The sequence below is a fragment of the Taeniopygia guttata genome, chromosome Z, assembly GCF_048771995.1.
Source record: "Taeniopygia guttata chromosome Z, bTaeGut7.mat, whole genome shotgun sequence".
Classification (NCBI taxonomy): Eukaryota; Metazoa; Chordata; class Aves; order Passeriformes; family Estrildidae; genus Taeniopygia; species Taeniopygia guttata.
In genome coordinates, this window is record NC_133063.1 from 21,143,585 (window position 1) to 21,162,533 (window position 18,949).

Below are 18,949 nucleotides of genomic sequence, written 5' to 3' on the forward strand. Positions count from 1 at the left end.
AAGCACATTGACAGGGTGTCGATCGCCTTTCTTGTGATCTAAAAATAACGTGACACTAGTGAATATGAAACTGCCTACCATTTATTTCCAAGGTGTGTTGCTATGAGAGTCTTTTTTATCTGCAATAATCCAACTTGCATATTGTACCTTTTATGTCTAAGGTTGACGAAAACTGTTACTTGAAATTTTAAATATCTAATTGCTCTTGCAAAATAATTTGTCACTATAATGCCCCTGTTCCTCATTCTTGTGAAGTTTTCACTCACTGTATCCTTGTTTTAAGGCATGCCATGTGCCAGTGATAGGGAGAAGTTTGCTGTTCAAATATTTTTCAAATCCAGTTCTCCATTTATCTTTGTGCACCTGCAGATTGATAAATACTTCAAGCAGGATTTCAGCGCTTGGGCTTAGGTAATTATGCTCTTACTGAAGTCAGTGGGAATTTTATTATTGCCTTCCATGTTAGTAGCCTGTTACTACTTTTCAGTTTTCTCCTATTTATCTGGTAGCTATTTTAGTGCATTGTAATTTCAGGCAGTCTGCATAATTCCCTGAATACAGGAATTGTATAAATAGTTAGGAATAATCCTGTGTTCTAGAAATAAAAATAAGTCAGAAGATTCACTGCAACAAGAATCTGAATTTTAATGGCAGAAAGAAAAGGAGTTATTTTCTTAGTTAACGTGATAAACTATCTTTTATCTTTAACCTATTTCTCCATAGTGCTGTCATTTTGCCAGTGATATTTGACAGACCTGTGTCGGTGGTAACAGAGGGTTTTATACATAAGTGTGCAGGTACAGGCACACTCCTGAAGCAGTCCAACTGTCTGAGGAAAAATTACCACCTGCTCCTTATTACCTTTGTTAGTAAATGTCAACTAGTCTTTGGTATCCAACAGTGGTTTTTAAGTGACTTTGTTTGCATATCCTGCTTCCAAAGGATTGGCAGGCAAGATGGGTCTGAAATGTCTGTAGATAGTCCTTGCTAAATGGGAGGGAGAGTAAACATGTTGTCAGACAAACAGAAGCATTAAGTGACTAGTTTGTTTAAAGATGGCTGTATGTGTTAATGGGAAGTCCATTAAAAGGAAACAAAGACTTCTCAAAGTCTAAAAGAATTGGAATTGTTAGGACAGACAGACTTCAGGTAGTTACTTGTTAGTGGAATAAATAGCTATCATTGACTCTTGAAAAACAATTTACATAAATTTGTTAAGAAATACGAACTTTTTTAGTCAGTGCTATTTTCAAAGCTTGAATGCAACTAAATAGCTTTATTGAAATATTTGGCAGATTGTGGTATTATTTGTGGCTTGATTTGTGTTAGCTTGCTACATGAGCAAGAATTTTGTCTGTTCTACTGCATTAGGTACCATTTCTCTGTCTGTGCAGGAAAGATTCTGAAAAATTTCATTGCCTCATAGGTGGCTTTCATCATTATCATACCACGTGCAGATCAGGGTGATGTGGTAAATGACAAAAAAGGAGACTCTATCTCTGCTTTTTCACAGTTGCTTTGGGTCATGTGAAGGATAGAAGTTAACATCTGCAGAGAAGTTTAACTTTTTGGATGAGAAGCTTTTTTCTCTGGTTTGTTTGTGTCTCAGTCTTAAAGTCTCTATTGCAGGAAAGTTTGCAAATAACAGATTCCTCAACTGTACTACACATAATAAAAGTAAATTAATGAAGTAACTTTCACTCTTATACAAAATTCAGTTCCTTTTTTCCCCATCCAACACTATGTTCATTCAAAATTTGTAATATTTGCCATTTTCAGTTTTGGAGCTGGCAGTGAATTCCTTCAATGGAAATTTGCAGTGGGCAATAGTTTGATGTACTGTTGGCTGGTACTAGTGTTCTTTTCTCTTGAAGAGTTCCCAAGATGAAGGAAGCCTTTCTAAAACAAAGCTGGGAATCAAGTGTTATTAAATGGCTTGAGATTGTTTGAGTTTTGATGCCTTCCAAATTTGCCTTTGCTAACTTTGTGAAATTGGATCTGGCATTGACTCTAATTCACCAACATGGATGTGGATGGTCCTACTTGGTGAAATTTTCTTTATGTGAGGTGGTTGTTGTGGATTCCTTTGTTATATGTTGACCCGTGTCACCATGGGTGACAATTAGTGGCCTAGTACTTCCACACACATTTCTCAAGTCTATCCTTGTTAATACTTGGTCTCCTTTAACACAGCATTTCAGAGTGGAGATCATAGTGACATGTGGAGATCATTGTGACTTCCCGTATCTGGACAGTAACCTTCCCATGTTGAATGTGGAAAAGGCTTGTTTCAGCTACTAAGGGTTTTGCATTACTTAGAAATTTAGGTAAAATATATTATGTTAGACACTTAACCGTCTCTGTTTGTCCTCTTCAAAATTTCTGTGCCATTTCTTACCTTTTAAATGAATGAGCAATGAATGCTGCATTGATCTGTTAAAGTGGAAAAACTTATAGGTCAACTATGTGTAAATTAGTGATTTTTTTAAATAGCACTTTTTTAGTAGAAGTTGAAGATATCACTGAGAAGGTGTTTAAGGAAAGAGATGTTGATGTTATGATTTGCTCTGCTTAAGAGAAAACATTGGTAATGATTATTAGATAATAGATATTTCAGGTTCTGGAAAAATTACTGGGTTTGGTGGGGATATAATATACTTTATTAAGTTGTTTAGAATATGGTTCTAATGAGTAATTGTAATGGTATAATTATTCTAGTGAACTTTTGCACCTTATATGGCTGTGTTTGCTGTATTTGATGATATCTTTAAAAGTTGGTGTTTAGAGAACTGAAGGGCTTTCATGTGAATGACAAAGTAGCAAAGCTTTTAAATTATTTATAAATGCCTAATATGCTGTAGAGAACTAGCTGTTGTTCAGTTCAGACAGGTTTTTTGTGTGCCATTATTGGCACATAAAGGTCTCTTGCTTAGGAGTGACAAATGACGGGTAACTTAATAAGTATATTAATCTTGTGTTGTGGCACAATTTTTTGAAAGCCATGCTCTAAATTGCTAATAATGGTTTTGTTTTACTTGAGATTTTCTTTTTCTTTAGCTTACGGTGGTATCAACATCCCACTGAAGAAGAACTGCGGATTCTTGCAGGGAAGCAAAGAGGGAAAAGTAAAAAAGATAGGTAAATACTTGTTTTAAGCTTGTCTTCCCCCACCTTTTGGGTTTTCTTCAGCATGATATGGTTCATCTAATAACTTTTCCAGCCTACTTTTGTCTTAGCATGAATTAAAAACTGCTAGTTTCAAATGACTGCCCTGCTTCCATTAGTTGTCACAGTTCTTCATCAAAATATGTTTTTTTGGTTTAACAGCTGGGCATTCCCAAATTGTGCAGAACTGGTTAATTTCCATCCACAAAACGGTCTGTGAAATGCTAATTTGATGGCAAGCTTTTTAGTGAATGTATGCATTTAGATAAAAACTATGGAAACAAATCTTAGGATTGTAGCTTTTCATCTTGAAGTGAGAGAAGAAAGATTTGGGTATATTAGTTCAACATAGGATTACTATAAGCCACTGCTCTTAATGCAGCTGTGAAAAAGGTAAATGGGCTCCTAGGATGTATTATATGAAATGTTTACTGTGAAGAGAGATGGAAATACTAATTCTCTTGGACAAAACACCAATGTAGAACTTTATCTGGATTACTATGTACAGTTCTGATCACTTGTGTTCAAGAAAAATTAATTTTATATGTGAACAGGTGAAGAGAACTGCTATGATCATCCAGGAAACAAAGTCTATCTTACTCAAGGGGGCTAAAAGAGCTGGGCTTGCTGAATCTATCAAAAGACAACTGAGGGCATGGAATAGTTGTTCAGCAGCTTAAGCTGGAAATTGATTTCCGGTACTCAGACATGAAGTTCTAAACAGCCATACCAGAAGTACAGCTATATCAAGAACTGAGACATCTTGAGGTGGTGGAGCTGGCCGTGTTGATGAAATATGTTTAAACTGGCTTTGTTTAGAACCAGACTACCCACTCTGGTTTTATTTTTGGCAGCACAGGAGGATTATTCTAGTTCTGTTTCTTTCATCCCAGTATGAACTCTTTTATAAATCTTAAGATTTGAATTAATCTCTGCACTGCTCATATAATTTGTTAATTGTAATTTAATTTTTGTTCTTAAAAGTTTCTTAGCTCCTAAGCGGCATGGTTAGCAATCATGGTTAGCCTCACTTAGGTTGGAAAAGACCTCTGAGATCAACCTTTGATCACATATCAGTTGTGGCCGTAAGGGCCATATCGTGTCATTTCTTGAAAACCTCCAGGGATGATGACTCCACCACATACTGCCCAAGAAGGGCATCCCATTCCAATTTCATGACAAAATTCCTCTTGAGGTCCATCCTGAAGGCTCCCCTGGCGCAGCTGGAAGCTAGGTCCTCTTACCCTGTTAGTAGTTAACTTTGAGAAGAGCCCATCCCCCTCTGTTATCACCTTCCCTCAGGCAGTTGTAGAGAACAAGAAGGTTCCCTGTGAGCCTCCTTTCCTCCAGGCTGAGTGCGCCCAGCTCCTTCAGCTTCTCCTCATCTAATTTGTACTCCAGACCCTTCCCTAGTTCCATGGCCATGGACTTGCTTGAGCACCTCAATGTCTTTCTGGTTGTGAAGGGCCCAAAACTGAACACAGAACTGTAGGTGTGGCCTCAGCAAAGCTGACTACAGAGTACAGTCACAGCCCTGGTCCTGCTGTCCACAGTATGTCTGACACAAGCCAGGATGTCCTTTGTCTTCTTGGCCCTCTAGGCCTGTGCTGGCTTATGTTCAGTCGCTGTTGACCAGCAGCCCCAGACCCTCTTCTGCTGGGCAGTTCTCAGTGACTTTGCCCCGCTCTGTAGTATGGCATAAGGGTGTTGTGACTCAAGTGTAGGACCCACTTGAGTCCTACATTTGGACTTGTAGGCCTTGGACTTGTTGACCCTCATGCCATTGGTGTCAGCCCATTGATTCAACCTATTCATATCCCTCCCCAGAGTCTTCCTGCCCTTCAGGAGATCAACATTCCCATCCAACTTAGTTTTGGAAATTTACTGAGGGTGCCCTCTATCCCCTTGTCTGAATGATCTATAAAGATCTTGAACAGGACAGGGCTCAGTACTGAGCCTTGTGGAACACTATTAGTGACCAGCTGCCGATTGGATGCAACATCATGTACCATTGTTTTCTGGATTAAGATGTTCCTTGTAAAACAGTAATTTTTTTTTTTTTGCAGCATTCCTTAAAATTAAGAATCTCTTTTTATCTTAACAGTTTTCTGTGACAAAAATGAGGCAAAATAATTGTGAATAAGAGCATAATTTATAATTATCCATGTAACCAGTGATATTTATTCATATGTGAAATAACTTCAATTATATAATTATAAGTTTAAGTTCACCCATAGGAGCCTTAAACTGAAAACCACAATTACACTGCCACGTAATAATTGTGCCTTTGCTCTTACTGCTTTTCCTCAGCCTTGCCAGTCCTTTGCAATAGTAGTAGTAGTAATAGTACCAGGGTGAATGTTAATCAAAAGGGAATATAAAACTTCAAAGAAACTAAAGCAGTAATGTGGAGGATTAAATTATGTTTGCTGTGCTTGTTTATCAGCTGAATTATTAATAAATCACTTTTTAATGAATGAATGTACCTCTCTGTCCTTGAAAGAAGTGACTCTGGTTTGTGAAGAACCATAGTTAAGTGTGAATTGTTCCTGTTGAGTTGGTTTGGATTTACTGATTTAGGATGCACAAAATGGAATGTACATCTTCTGACTCATCCCAACAAGGAGATATGAAAAAGATAGTGTGAGAGAAATAAGGATGCATCTGTTTGATACTCCCCATGATAAAGAATATTTTGCAAGATAAAGAATCTGCTTTGTCTTGCAAAGTCTGCATAGTCTTGCAAAGTGTAATACTTGCTCCTTAACTAATTTAAAGAGAAATGATTAAAGGAGATACAAGGAGCTTGCTTGAAAATTTGCCTTAGAAATAGCTGTAGTGTGAAATTTTAGTTAACTTCATTCAGTGCATGTTACCCTTCAGTGTATTATACTGTAGGCTTTAGGAGCACAGGAATATTAGTCAGGTTTCCTGCTTCTGCATAGGTTGTATTATATGAAATTGTTAGGCTAATGAAAAGGTCCATAGCTACTTTGAATTACTTTGAACTACAGCATTCAATGGTCCTGTGAATGTTCCATCTGTGCCTCTTGGATTGCCTAGGATAATTAAAGTGTAGGAACACCAAGTTTTGTTGATCTGAAATGGCTTCAGTGGTAAAAATGCTCATCTCACTCAAGATGGTAGTACTCCTGGATACAGGCAGTAGGAAAATAATCAAGAGTACAGCTGTGGGCATGGAGGTACACAGGAGCTTGCAGGTAGTCTAGTCCTTGGGCAGTGTTTGGGACTTCTTGTATATATTCACACAACTGAATTTTTTGAGTAATGCTTTAGATTTCTACCTATAGTTTTTCCATTAAAATTCTTGTACTTCTGGTTCTGCAAAGCATTAATAAAACACAAAAAATTTTATTGATCTCTGCGTGTATTTTCTTCTCACATATGAGCTAAGATGAAAGCATTCCTGAAAATTAAGTTCCATGATTGATTTGATTTATTTTTAATGCTTATATCACAATAATTTGTTTTCCTATGGAAAATCTACCTCTCCTTTTCTAATTTCAGAGGTGGTATTCTAAAATGTGGCTGTTTATTGTTTTTGTATAGCCTTTTAGAGGTTTTAAGTTTTGGGTATGATTTTTTAATCTAACAAAACATTTTCTGATTTCCTTTAATGACTTTTTTTTTAATAGTGTGAGAAGAAATTTTTACATTAGTTACTAATGCTGGTCTACCAGACCAAATACTTTAACTTTGTTCATGTTCTTTTAAGAGTGTGCTGGGTTTTTTAATTTGAAGTCTTCTAGTGTGACTTAATTTCAGGGAAGTGAAAATCATGATATTGGTATAGTTTGAGAGCTCCAGATAAAAAGCACCTTTTGTTCTAGATACACATCTTTTTAGCATAGAAAGACACCTTAAACTTCCTTCACTTGATGGCTAGTAGGTTAGACCTTTCAAGGGTCTAGGTTAGTTTAGCTCATGTGATATACCTGTTTGTTGTGACAAGGACTAATGGAAGTTTTTTTTTGTTGTTGGTTTTTTTGTTTGTTTTGGGTTTTTTGTTTTTGTTTTGTTTTTTGTTTTTTTTTTTTTTATCTTGGGAACACCCTGTAGCTCTAAATAGAGAAAATCAGTGGGCTGAAATAAATACTGTCCCCTGGATCTTGACCCAATACATGCTCACATTGAAGCATCTGAAAGCCATTTAAATCCATACCACAGTAGTATGTCAGAGTGTGTCAAGTTATAGCTAGGAGCCATTGACATACCTGGTTGTTTTCAAAGATTTGAACTTTAAGTACTGCTTTTAGAGACATAGAAATATTTGTATTTTTGAAAAAAATCTGCATTTTTATAAATTTGAAATGTCATTCTGTATTGAAAAAAAATTATTTTGTCATACCCATGCTTGTACTATTTATTTATTTATTTTACAGAAAATATAATGGTCATATTGAAAACAAACCCTTAACCATTCCAAAAGATATTGATCTTCATCTGGAAACAAAATCTGTAACAGAAAGGGACACTATTGGTAAGAGTATACAAACAATAATACATTATTTCCAATATATCCTGATTATTTCTATCAAGAGTTAGTTTGTAATTAATGCTGAAATATCTTTTTTGTAGACAATGAATTAATAGAAGCAAAACTGGTCGTTAATGAGAAAGCAGGTAGTAGGGCTAAGTCTCTTTTTGTGTTCTGAGTGGCATTTCATAGCTGTGTTGTGGAAAAGGATGAGTAGAGGAAATCCAGCATAAAGCACAGCTATTGTATCAGGCATCCTTAGCAATATGAGACAGCACTGAAAGAATTACATCATTGTCTATTCAAAATGGAGTTTCTAGCTTCGTACAAGAAAATAACAATTGGCAGATGTCAAGTCATACTTTCTGCTCATCTAAAATAGGGTATTTGCTTTAGCATTGGAACCTAAGCCCTTTCAGCCATACATCTCAAGCATTCAGGTAAAATGCTTAAAAATGGCATGTGACAGTACAGAATATGCAGAATTAAGTGTTTTGGAGGGTACTATTATTTTTTAGATGGTAATTTTTTATTATTAAATCATAATCAGTCATTCTGTGACAGAAAGGTCATATATGAGTATGTACATGATATGTATTTTCTTTCTACCTATATTTCTATATTTATGTGTACTGTGGATACATATAGAAAGAAAGGATGTATATTCCTATGGAGGAGACTTCTCAGCTTAAATTCTAGGAGACAGCATTTGTGTAACAGAAATGAAGTTTTTGAAGTAAATAAACAAAGCAGTCACAAGTTTCAATTAGTATTATTTTCTTGAAATTATGTCATGTAATTGTCTACCTGAGTGATATAGGGTTTGACTGTATTTGAAAAGTAATATATACAATTTGTTTGTAAATCTAACCAGATTGTTACTTTAAGTGTAGGACTTGGAAATACTTAAGTTTGCCCAATTTTATATCTTTGCCAACAGGTAGCTGTAGTCAAGTCAATTATGTTCAGTAATGTTTTCTCACTTTTCAGATTGTGTACATATAGGGAAGATGTTTGAGGGAGACAATTTGTGTTCTCACAAATGGTTCTTTGCAGTTTCCAATGCCTATGGGAACTCTCTCCATAACATCCAGCCTGTATACAACACAGTATGATCCCCAGAATTTTTACAGTGAAGTTTACACAATGATTAATGCTTTATAGGATGTAGTAACAAAATCTCGATGAGCAAACCATCAGTAGCTTAGATGGTGGGGCTTGTAAAATAAAAAGAACTGTTTATTTGTAATACACAAATGATAGCCAGTGAGATCTCAATCTTTAACAAAGGGTCAAAACAAACCCTCTTACCTGGAATTGCAGCCAGACTCAACTGGAAAACTGTTTACTCCCTGTGTTGTGAAATCTAAATTAAGTATGCTTTTTGGATTTAGGATGTTAATGTATAAAAGCTGAGGTGACGAAATAGTAAAACGTCATAGCCTTATAAATTTGAGTAGTTATTAAGTATTGGATAACAAAAGTAAAGAATGAAGTTCACGTTGTTGAGTAATTTTTTCATTGTTGGATTTCACTTGGTTGATCTTGGTCTACCTAAATTTCACTTTAATATGCTTAACACATAATTGAAAACCTCTTTTACTTGCTGCTCCATTCTATATATATTAGTAGCTGTCTTAAAACATACATCTAACATTTACAAACTTATATTTTTCAGCATTGCATTACTTTCCAGAATATCAGTGGTTGGTGGATTTCACTGTTGCAGCTACAGTTGTGTATGTGGTGACAGAAGCCTATTACTGCATTATGAAGCCCTCACAAGAAATGAATATCAGCATAGTATGGTGTCTGCTTGTCTTGGCTTTTGCAGTGTATCCTTTTCTGTTTTGTTGAATCCCCCACTATCTGTTTCAAATAGTTTACATCATTCTGCAATTCGTATAAATCTTCATGCCACTGATGGGTGGGATACAAAAATATTTGGCATTTGGAAAAAGGATCCTGTAAGCTAATGCCATTGTTGAATAATGTATATGCTATACATGCTCTATACCAGCAAATGCTGGTATCATTAGCTTGCTAATATTAATACCAGACAATTTAGGAGAAAAATATAAGTATGCAAATATAGTAGTGCTTATCTGTAGTATGTAATGGTTATAAACTAGCTTGATTTTGCTCAGACTGGCAATCAGAAATAGTTACGTGTACAAAAAGTACAGTTTTTGAAAAGGTTTGGAAATTTAGTGTCCTTTTTTTTTCAATATGTTTAATCTGATGCTTCCTCAGAATAGCACAGTGATATGTATACTAGTTTATTGTAAAAATACTTGAGTGAATTCATAATTTTAAAATACATTCAAGGCATTCTTACAGAAAATAAGGTATGTTGACAGTTATAGGAACTGAGCTCTGTGAAAAGCTAAACTCACCTCTGAAACTGAGGGAAACAGAAGTGGAGTATTTGGGAAACAGGCATTATCAAACCATAAAATGTTTGTTTTGTTATGGAGAAGGCAGTTATTTTTTTAAATTTTTTTTACTGGATAAGGCAGTATCAGATATAGATGCTTGCATGGTAATTAACCACATATGACTCCAGACACACTCTTTAGGGAAGAAAGTTGCAGTTTAAAGATATGATTGGAGATAAAGCAGTGGAATGGAATAAGGGCTTTTAAGAGAGCAGATTATAGATACGTGAACTGGAAAGTGAATTGCTATAGCTCTTTTGCTCCTTCAGCAGCTGAGAGCAGATAAAGTGCTAAGTTACTCTTGAATATGCAAAATTGCTTCCTCTATATAAATGCTAGCTTTAGAGATTTTTAATGTGTTGTAGTTTGTTCAGCTGGTTTGTACTATAAGCAGTAGCTGGTGGTGTTATGTAAAACTTTGAACTCTAATATTTGGTTACATTTGGCTAAGAGTTCTGAATATGCATCATGCTTGCCTGTCCTTGTCCTCCACACAATTATCAAAATGTGTGCTGCCTTTTCTAAGTAGACTGAATCATAAATCATAGAATTTCCCCAGAATGTTTTCCTTGTAATGTATAAAAACTTGCTAGAAGAGGAAAGTCAACTCACATTTGGAAAAAAGACTGTCAGTAGCATGCTTCCAGATTAGGTATTTCCCCTTAGACATGTCAGTGAACAGATCCATGATCCAAAAGGTAGTTTTTCTCGTCTACTGTGAGAAGAAAATCAGTGTCTGGCTCTTAGGTGCCGTTTAATTGTATTATAGCTATAGTATAGGTAATACATAATTCTTTTGTTTCGTTTTTTTGGTTTGAGGTTGGGAATTTTAGTTTAGTCTTTGCAGAAGGAAGGAGAAAGAGGTGGCTACTGTTTCAAAAATCAGAAGCCAACACCTTTCCCTTCAATTTTGAAGGATGAGGGGGAATTTAATAGAAGTAATGGAAAAAAAATCTTCTTATACAAAAGCCACAATGTAGTCTTAGATTTATTGGTTACAATGCCCTGTTTGCTTCATCTCTTGTATCTCAGTAGTAGCCAACTTAAACAACACTATAGTTATTATAATTCTAGGTGAAACAGGGTTGTGAATTATATATTGTGGGAAAATCCACTGCAGTAACACTTTCTTACCATGGTTTTGTACACTGTTCTATCACTGCTTTCATCTGGTCATCCATTCAAATGACCAAATACTCAAAAATATTTAAGTTGCCTGTAAGTTCAAGATTTTTGTTTCAGTAGTGTGAATGTTCAATTAGCTGTTAGTCTGTGCTTAATACCTGTATGAGGAGTTAGTAGCAGTGTAGAAGGATGCAGTACCAGGAAGCACGGTGTAAACCTTATATTAGCCTTAACATCTCCATAATTATGGAAACGTAACTTATTCAAGGCATTACAGCTTTTTGTGTGAAGGAGGTACAATACAGAGGGTATTGGTAACAATTCCTGTGGTCACTGGAACCTAGTTAGATGAGATTTCAGAAGAGGTTCATTCCTGTGTTGTGACATCAGGCTTTTGGGATGCAGAGAATACTTAAAATTTACTCGGCTACTCACTAACTCAATATGTCAAGACGAGAAATAATTCTATGATGATGGAAGATTCAGAAGAATTTGGTTGCCTACATATTTTTGACACAAAGCAGTCAACATGATATGTTGAAGTTAAATATAGAGCAATTTTGTGTTTTGTTGACAAGTGTTTCTTCTGTTTCATGCTAGTGTGTTGAGAGGTGAAAAGTTGTACTAAGGATACCAAGCAAGTTTACAGATTATGAAAACTGGGAGGAGCTGTTGATTCCCTTGAAGGCAGGATGGCCCTGCAGAGCAACCTCAGCCAATTCAAACCCAAAGAGATATGGGCAATCACCAACTATTCTAAGTTCAACAAGAGAAAGTGCTGGGTTCTGCACCTGGGATGGGGCAACCCTGGCTGTATGGGCAGGCCAGGGAACAGGAGTATAGGAAGTAGTGCCCTGGAAAAGGACCTGGTGCTGCTGGTTGACAGAAAGTTGAGTATGAGCCAGCAGTGCCCTGGCAGCCAGGATGGCAAACTGACCCAGCATGGCCAGCCAGGTAAGGCACGGTATTGTTCTGCACTGAGACATTCCGCTATTCGAGAGTGTCTAAATAAACCACAAGGATGATGAAGGAGGGGAAGCTGTAAGAGGAGTGGCTGAGGTTCAGCTTGGTCTGTTCAGCTTGGAGAAGAGGAGACTGAGGGGAGACCTCATCGCAGTCTACAGCTTCCTTGTGAGGGAGGAGGAGGGGCAGACACTGATCTCTTCTCTGTGGTGCCCAGTGACAGGACTTGAATTAATTGCCTGAAGTTAAGTCAGGGGAGGTTTAGATTGAATATTAGGAAAAAATTTTCACATGGAGGGTGGTTGGTCACTGGAACAGGCTTCCTAGGTGCTTACAGCACCAAGCCTGACAGAGTTCAAGAAGCATTTGGACAGTGGTGTCAGGCACATGGCACGATTCTTGGGGATGGTGCTGTGGAGGCTCAGGAGTTGTATGATCTTACGGGTCCCATCCAACTCAGAATGTTCTCTGCTTCTGTGAATTCACAGTTTTCATGTGTTTTAGTAGGAACAGAAGATGGATCTTTTTCGCTTCAACGTGTGAACTATAAAATTCAAGAATTCCATAATCGCAGCAGTTTAAAAAATAAAATCATTTTTGTAAAAGGTATACCATTAATTCTACAATGCCTGCAACTATATACAATATGCAAAGTATACTATTCTATAATGCCTCTTGTGGCCAAAAAAACATGAATGAAACTGGGGGACTGGAGCAGGCATTCTCTTAACTTAGCACTAAATACTGCCAAATTATTCTTTCAGTAGATCCTGAATATTAGGTCTTGCAGTGGAAGGAAGTGATGAAGCAAGTTGTAATTCTTCAATCTTCTCTGATGCAAAAATAGAAGCAGTGGTGATTATTTAACTAACAGAGGGTGTTGTTATGTATAGTTTGCATAATCATGGGTCTATTTATTGAGTTCTGAATCTGCACTATAATTGTAATTTATTGTTAGTGTGCTTTCTTTTTCCTCCTTGAATTTTCCAAATCCTTCAGGCACAATCTATATTTGAAGTCATGAAGTATCTAGGGAGTCATAAATCTGATGATAGATTATATTAGGTTTGTTGATCACAAACTTACTAAATCCTCTGTATAACTTCAGGATGTTTTAAATTTGTGATTAATGTCCCTAGCTGTAAAAAGAGCCTTGGCTTAAGCGTGTGTTATTAGAGAAACAAAGTCCAGAACACAGTCTGTATGATCTATTATGTACTTTTTGAGATGAGTTAAGTCTTCCTTTCGATGTATCAGTTCTTTCTGTAAAATATATAGGGGTCTGAAAGTGATTGCTATATGAGATTAGAATTACTAGATGCTGTCCTTAGACCACATTGTGCATATTAGACTCTCTCTGCATATATATGAAATTCAGAAGTGTATATGTTAAAAGTGTGCTGCCTGTGGAAGCATAATTTTTTGAGAGATTGTTAAAATGTTTTCCTGAATAGATACCTCCACATTTTTTTTCATGCACTCTGCATAATAAAATTTTTTCAATATTAGAAATAGGGAAATACAGCTGCATTATTGCATTTGTGGTACAGATTACACTTAAAATATTTTTTTCCTTTTCGTCTATATTTTTCTCAAATCAGGTAATAAGTGGAGTTATCTCCAAATACTTCATTTAAATCTGGACTGGATATTGTCTACCATTTAAATTATAGTGACCTGCAGTTCATAGTAATAAGAGTTGACTGTGTATCATGAAAAGTTTATCCTAATCTGTTCCACTTTAGAACTGATTTATAAATGTGTAAAAAAAGAATACTTAATAAATATTTTTAAAACACCCTGATAACAGAGCAAGTGATGTCTTAAATTTTTGTCTTTGTGGCAGTGGGGCTAGATAAAAGGATTTGATATATTATACGAGATCATGGAGGGGTTTTAAGACTGTCTTTGTTTTTCCGAGGTGAACATGGGATAGATTTTTCTTTCCTAGACAGGACTCAGTGTGCTGTTGTCTTAACTCTCTTTGAGCTAAAAGTCTCAAATGTGTGCATGGTTGAAGTGCTTGAGGAAATGGCTTAGTGGTGAACTTGCTGGTGTTTGTTTGATGATTGGACTTGATCTTAAAAGTATTTTCTGAACGAAATTATTCTGTCCGAAAGGAGAGAAATACAAGTTCCTCTTTTCATGTGTCTTCTTTCTTACTATAAGTAAGCCTAGATCATAATTCTACTCCAGAGTATTCCTGGCTATGCATTATGTGATTATTATGCTCTGTGTTCTGTAATTTAACCTGAAATTGGCTGAACACATTCTACCTTCAGAAGAAATAAATGCACATCACAGAACAACCCTGTAGATGAACAAAATACAAGATTGTAATTCTTAGTTATAGTTATTTTACAAACTTAATTTTCCTTGACTTTTTTATTATGTAGTAAAGTACTGTTTTCATTGACTACCCACTATTTCAAAGTTGAGGATGGAGGTGAAAGATCAGTCTGTGTCACCTTTGGTTTTTTCTTCTTTGTGAAAGCAATGGCAATTCTCATTGTGACAGAAAACTATCTAGAGTTTGGATTGGAATCAGGTAACTCCTTTCTTTAGTGTTTGAAACAGCTGTAGTGATTGCATGATCTGAAAAAATTATTTCCAGAGTTTTTGAGAAAATCTGATTAAATGAATGGTGTAAGTTATATCCTTCTAAGAAAATTTTCTTTGGAATGAAGATTCTGAATAATATCCTGTACATTTTCCTGCTGTTCTCCTAAATAGTCTAATTTTTGCGTAGCTTTTTTGTTTTGTTAATTGTATTTGCCTTCCAGTTACAGACTTAGCCCTTTCTGACTTTCATAGTGAAGTGTAGCTCCCTTACTGGAAAAAATTTTAAAAGTTATCTTTTTTCATCTTCCCAAAGTGTCCAAATATTACAGATGTTGTTAATCAAGTTTTACTGTATTGTGGCCAACTAATTAGCACAAAAAAGAACTCTGCTAGACATATGAAAAATGCTTTAAAAGATTACTTGTTATTGAGCATTTTATTTCACAAAAGGAATTTTTCATTTGTACTGTAATTAAATAAATATATGTGTCCCTGCAGGATTCTCGAATTTCTCAGAAAGTGCTATGCAGTTTCTTGAAAAACAAGGTTTGGAATCGCAGTAAGTTTCTGAAAATATGCTTGTCTACTTATATGTGAGTTTGTAACTTGTCTGTTTATATGTGAATTTATGAACCATTTAGATTTTCTTAGCAAGCCTTTTTCCTGTGCGTTTTGCTTTTGTACATGGTTATAATTCCTACAACAGTTTAAAGAGTTTAATGAAAAGATCTGAAAGTAGCCATAAGCAACTGAAGTTGCATTAAAGTTTTCATTTTAACATGGAGATAGTTTCTGAAATTTTTTTTATAGTTCAAAAAATGTAGTTCAAAACTGTAAACACTTTTTTCACAGTATTTCCCTTCAGCAAAGGTTGCTTAAATAGAGAAGTATTTTTTTGTCATTCCTATGGCATGCAAGAGGATGAACATGCAAAAGCTACAAGATGGAGTTTGTGTTAAATTTTGCATTGGGAATAAATTGTGTTGTTCAGTCCTGTTTTCAGATTGTAGCTGTGTTCCTATCATGCAAAAAACATCTGCTTGCTACAGGACATCCAGGCCTCATATAGACTGTTGAAGAAGCATGCCATAGCTTGTGATGTTACATAAATACACAAACACTGTCATAGGCAGCCTATGTATATTGCAAAATGGGTTTTTGTTACAGTTCCTTATACATGTATGCTGAAATTTAGGGACCATTTAATCACTGGGAGCACAACATTGAATTTCTTGCTTGGTAGGTCTCAAGTATCGTGCAGAAGCCATGGCATATCTTTATTTTTGAGGAACAGAATTTTTCTCAAACTAGATTTGTGTAATTTATGAATAAACTCATGGGAAACCATTAACTGAATCCCATGTGTTTCTTAGCCTTTCTTTAATCTGCTTTTCTAAGCTATTGCAAAGTCACTACCTTCTGTATTCATTTTCATGTTGAGTGTTTAGTTATAAACTATTGCAGTGCTTTGCCTTTTTTAGCAGCACCTGAGTTAATGATGGTGTCTCTTGATAGTTTAGGTGACATAGATTAAGAAAGAATCTGAAACTCATTTGAATCACTAGATTTGTTTTTGTTCTGCTTTGATCTGTTAGTTACATTTCACTGTAACTGTGATATTTTTGTTGTTTGTTTGAGGGCTTGGTTTTGTTCTCTTTTTTTTTTTTTTTGTGTAAACCTGCATCTGTTAATTATGTAATTAATTCTGTGATTTGTTTGATGCGGGATACTTTTCCTGTAGCTTTTCTTAGGTGCAATACTAATCACTTGGACCACATGTACATTTCAGATAAATCTTTGAAAAGCTGATAAATGACAAATAACAGTTTGATAGAGATTTTTTAATGGATAATGGTAGAATAAAGTATTCATTTTGTCTTTGAGCAGTTAAACTTATGAGACATCTGTTCCTCTTAAAAACACAATCCTTAAATTCATTCTATATTCTGTTATATAATTTGTTGCTAATTACAAGATGAAATTATTCTTTTTTTTCCTTCTCTACTAACAAATTAACATCTCACAGTCAGTAATTTAGGTTTTCTGTTTTTCTATGAAATAAATAGATGACTTTGTTTGGTTTTGAAAGTATTTTTTAAAATTTTAATGTCTGATTGGTTTTTAATTGGTTTTAAGTATTTTGGAGGAAGCCTATAGAATACTGTTGGCTTCTTTTATTAAATATTAGATACTGTTGGGTTGAAAGTATTCTCTGGTACTCCCTGCTCCCCCAACTTACTCCCCAAGAAAATGCTTATTTCCTTTCTTTTCTTTTAGGGGTCCTGTGTCTAAACTAACCTTCAAATTGTTCCTGGCTGTTCTGTGTTCACTTATTGGTGCTTTTTTGACATTCCCTGGCTTGCGACTGGCTCAAATGCATCTGGATGCTCTGAATTTAGCAACAGAAAAAATAACACAGTAAGACAAATATATGCAAATAGGTGTATGCTACTCAGTCTTAAATCTTTTATGTCTAAAAATAAACTAAGTAAACTATTCCAACAAGAAGGTAGTGACTTAAGACTTCTGTTGCTGCCTGCTTTTCATATCTTGAGCAGATTTGCCACCTGCCACTTTCTGCTCAACCTGTGCTCTGCCAGTCTGTTACACTCTTTGCCTTGTAAATAAGAGTCCCAATTAAAGGAGCTTTCTTTTTCTCCTGCAAAAGGTCCACCAGGAATGTCTCTGTGTCCAGCTTTCTTTCCCCCATCATGTCTTTCCAGAAATTAAGACAACCTTCAGGAAGCACAAATATGACCATAGACTTTTTTTGGGGTTTTTTTGCACCTGCACTTACAGCTGGTCATTATTCCTTTAATAAATTTAGCATAGGATAAAATTAAAAAATTACCCAGAATATTTAATTAGGGTCATATGTTAATACCAATTTAAAGGAATATTTTAATTTTCAGCCATCTTTCCATTTGGTAGTAAAATGTTCTGTCCAATTTAAGTATTTCTCTTGAGCATTCTCTGGTTGAGATGGTGAAACTCCAAGCGGCTTTCAGCTGTCTTGACTGTGGATGTTTAATACATGATAATGACAGATTCTCCAGTATAGGGCAGTGTAGGTACTCAGTCTGGTAAATTTCCTAAGAGAACCACTATGTTTTCCAGTAGGAAGATAATTTTCGTTCAAACTGCATTTTTTTTTTCTTTCCCTTCAGGAATGCTCAGCTTAAAAATTAATCTGTTTGAAGTGAGTCCAACAGTCTTGGTAAATTTTTAAGCAAGTACACTTGCACTCAGTGTAATTTTCTATGTAGCAGCCAGCTGCTGGATTGTTTTATCTGCTGTTTCAGAAGTCTGTGTAGAGTGTGACTGAGTCACTTCCTAATCTGTTCTTTCCAGACATATAAAACACTTAGTTCTTAATTGCTATGGCTCTCAATATTTTTGAATTCTTTTTGTCTTTTCTGTAAGTATTCCAGCATCTTCCTTGATCAATGGACATGACTTCCTAGGGAGAAATATAAACTCTTTGAAACAAAAATCCATTAATCAAGATGTAAAGGGCAGTTAATATCTACTGAAGTGTGGTTATGAAAATTAAAACTTCTCTAGCTTCTTTAGACAATATTGGAACTGGTTGTTGAAGATAACTTTTTTCAACACCACCAAGTTATTTTTGAAAGTCTGCCAATACTTTGACTATTCAACTGGAACAATGTGAAAATTGCATTAAATGGATTAAAACTTGATATGGTATCCATATAATTAGGTAAAGCCATTATAAAGAATATTTGTCAAGTGATAGGTTCTAATAAACCTGAAGAACATAACTTGTCCTTGTTGGTGCATTTTTGTCAATGTTATTGACTACACTTGTTTGACAGTGACTAAAGGGGGGATTATAAAAGCAGATGACTTGTCACTGATAGAAAGTTGGGTGCTAAAACAATGTCTATCTCTGCAGTCAAATACATACTCAAAAAACCCCAGCCAAAAAAGCTACAAAGAAAAAGCCCACCAGCTAAACAAAAAACAAGGAAAAAACTGTAATCAAACCAAAAGCCTCCACATCCCTTAAGCTGCCCAAAAAAGGCACAAATCTCCCTTAAAACCCAACAAAAAAACCAAAACTAAACAACCCAAAAAAGCCCAACACAAAATCTATTCCTTAATGGAATGGAACACTTAACTTGCAGGGAACACTGACCAAAAAATGCCCCAAAACTTAAAGGTTAATTATCAAATA

The 18,949-nt window shown here is 35.4% G+C and overlaps 1 protein-coding gene across 3 annotated transcripts in view; it reads left to right on the top strand.

Moving 5' to 3' along the window:
• TMEM161B (transmembrane protein 161B) overlaps window positions 1-18,949 on the top strand; it is a 42,557-nt gene that overhangs the window by 9,173 nt on the left and 14,435 nt on the right. Inside the window, exons 3-9 of one of the 3 annotated variants that reach the window (XM_030257481.4) lie at window positions 370-411; window positions 3,058-3,138; window positions 7,569-7,666; window positions 9,342-9,498; window positions 14,586-14,737; window positions 15,250-15,310; window positions 17,029-17,169. In XM_030257481.4, the coding sequence (XP_030113341.1) occupies window positions 370-411; window positions 3,058-3,138; window positions 7,569-7,666; window positions 9,342-9,498; window positions 14,586-14,737; window positions 15,250-15,310; window positions 17,029-17,169 (732 nt within the window). The remainder of the gene's footprint in view (window positions 1-369; window positions 412-3,057; window positions 3,139-7,568; window positions 7,667-9,341; window positions 9,499-14,585; window positions 14,738-15,249; window positions 15,311-17,028; window positions 17,170-18,949) is intronic. The other 2 variants (XM_072922939.1, XM_041711059.2) reach the window with 2 other exon arrangements.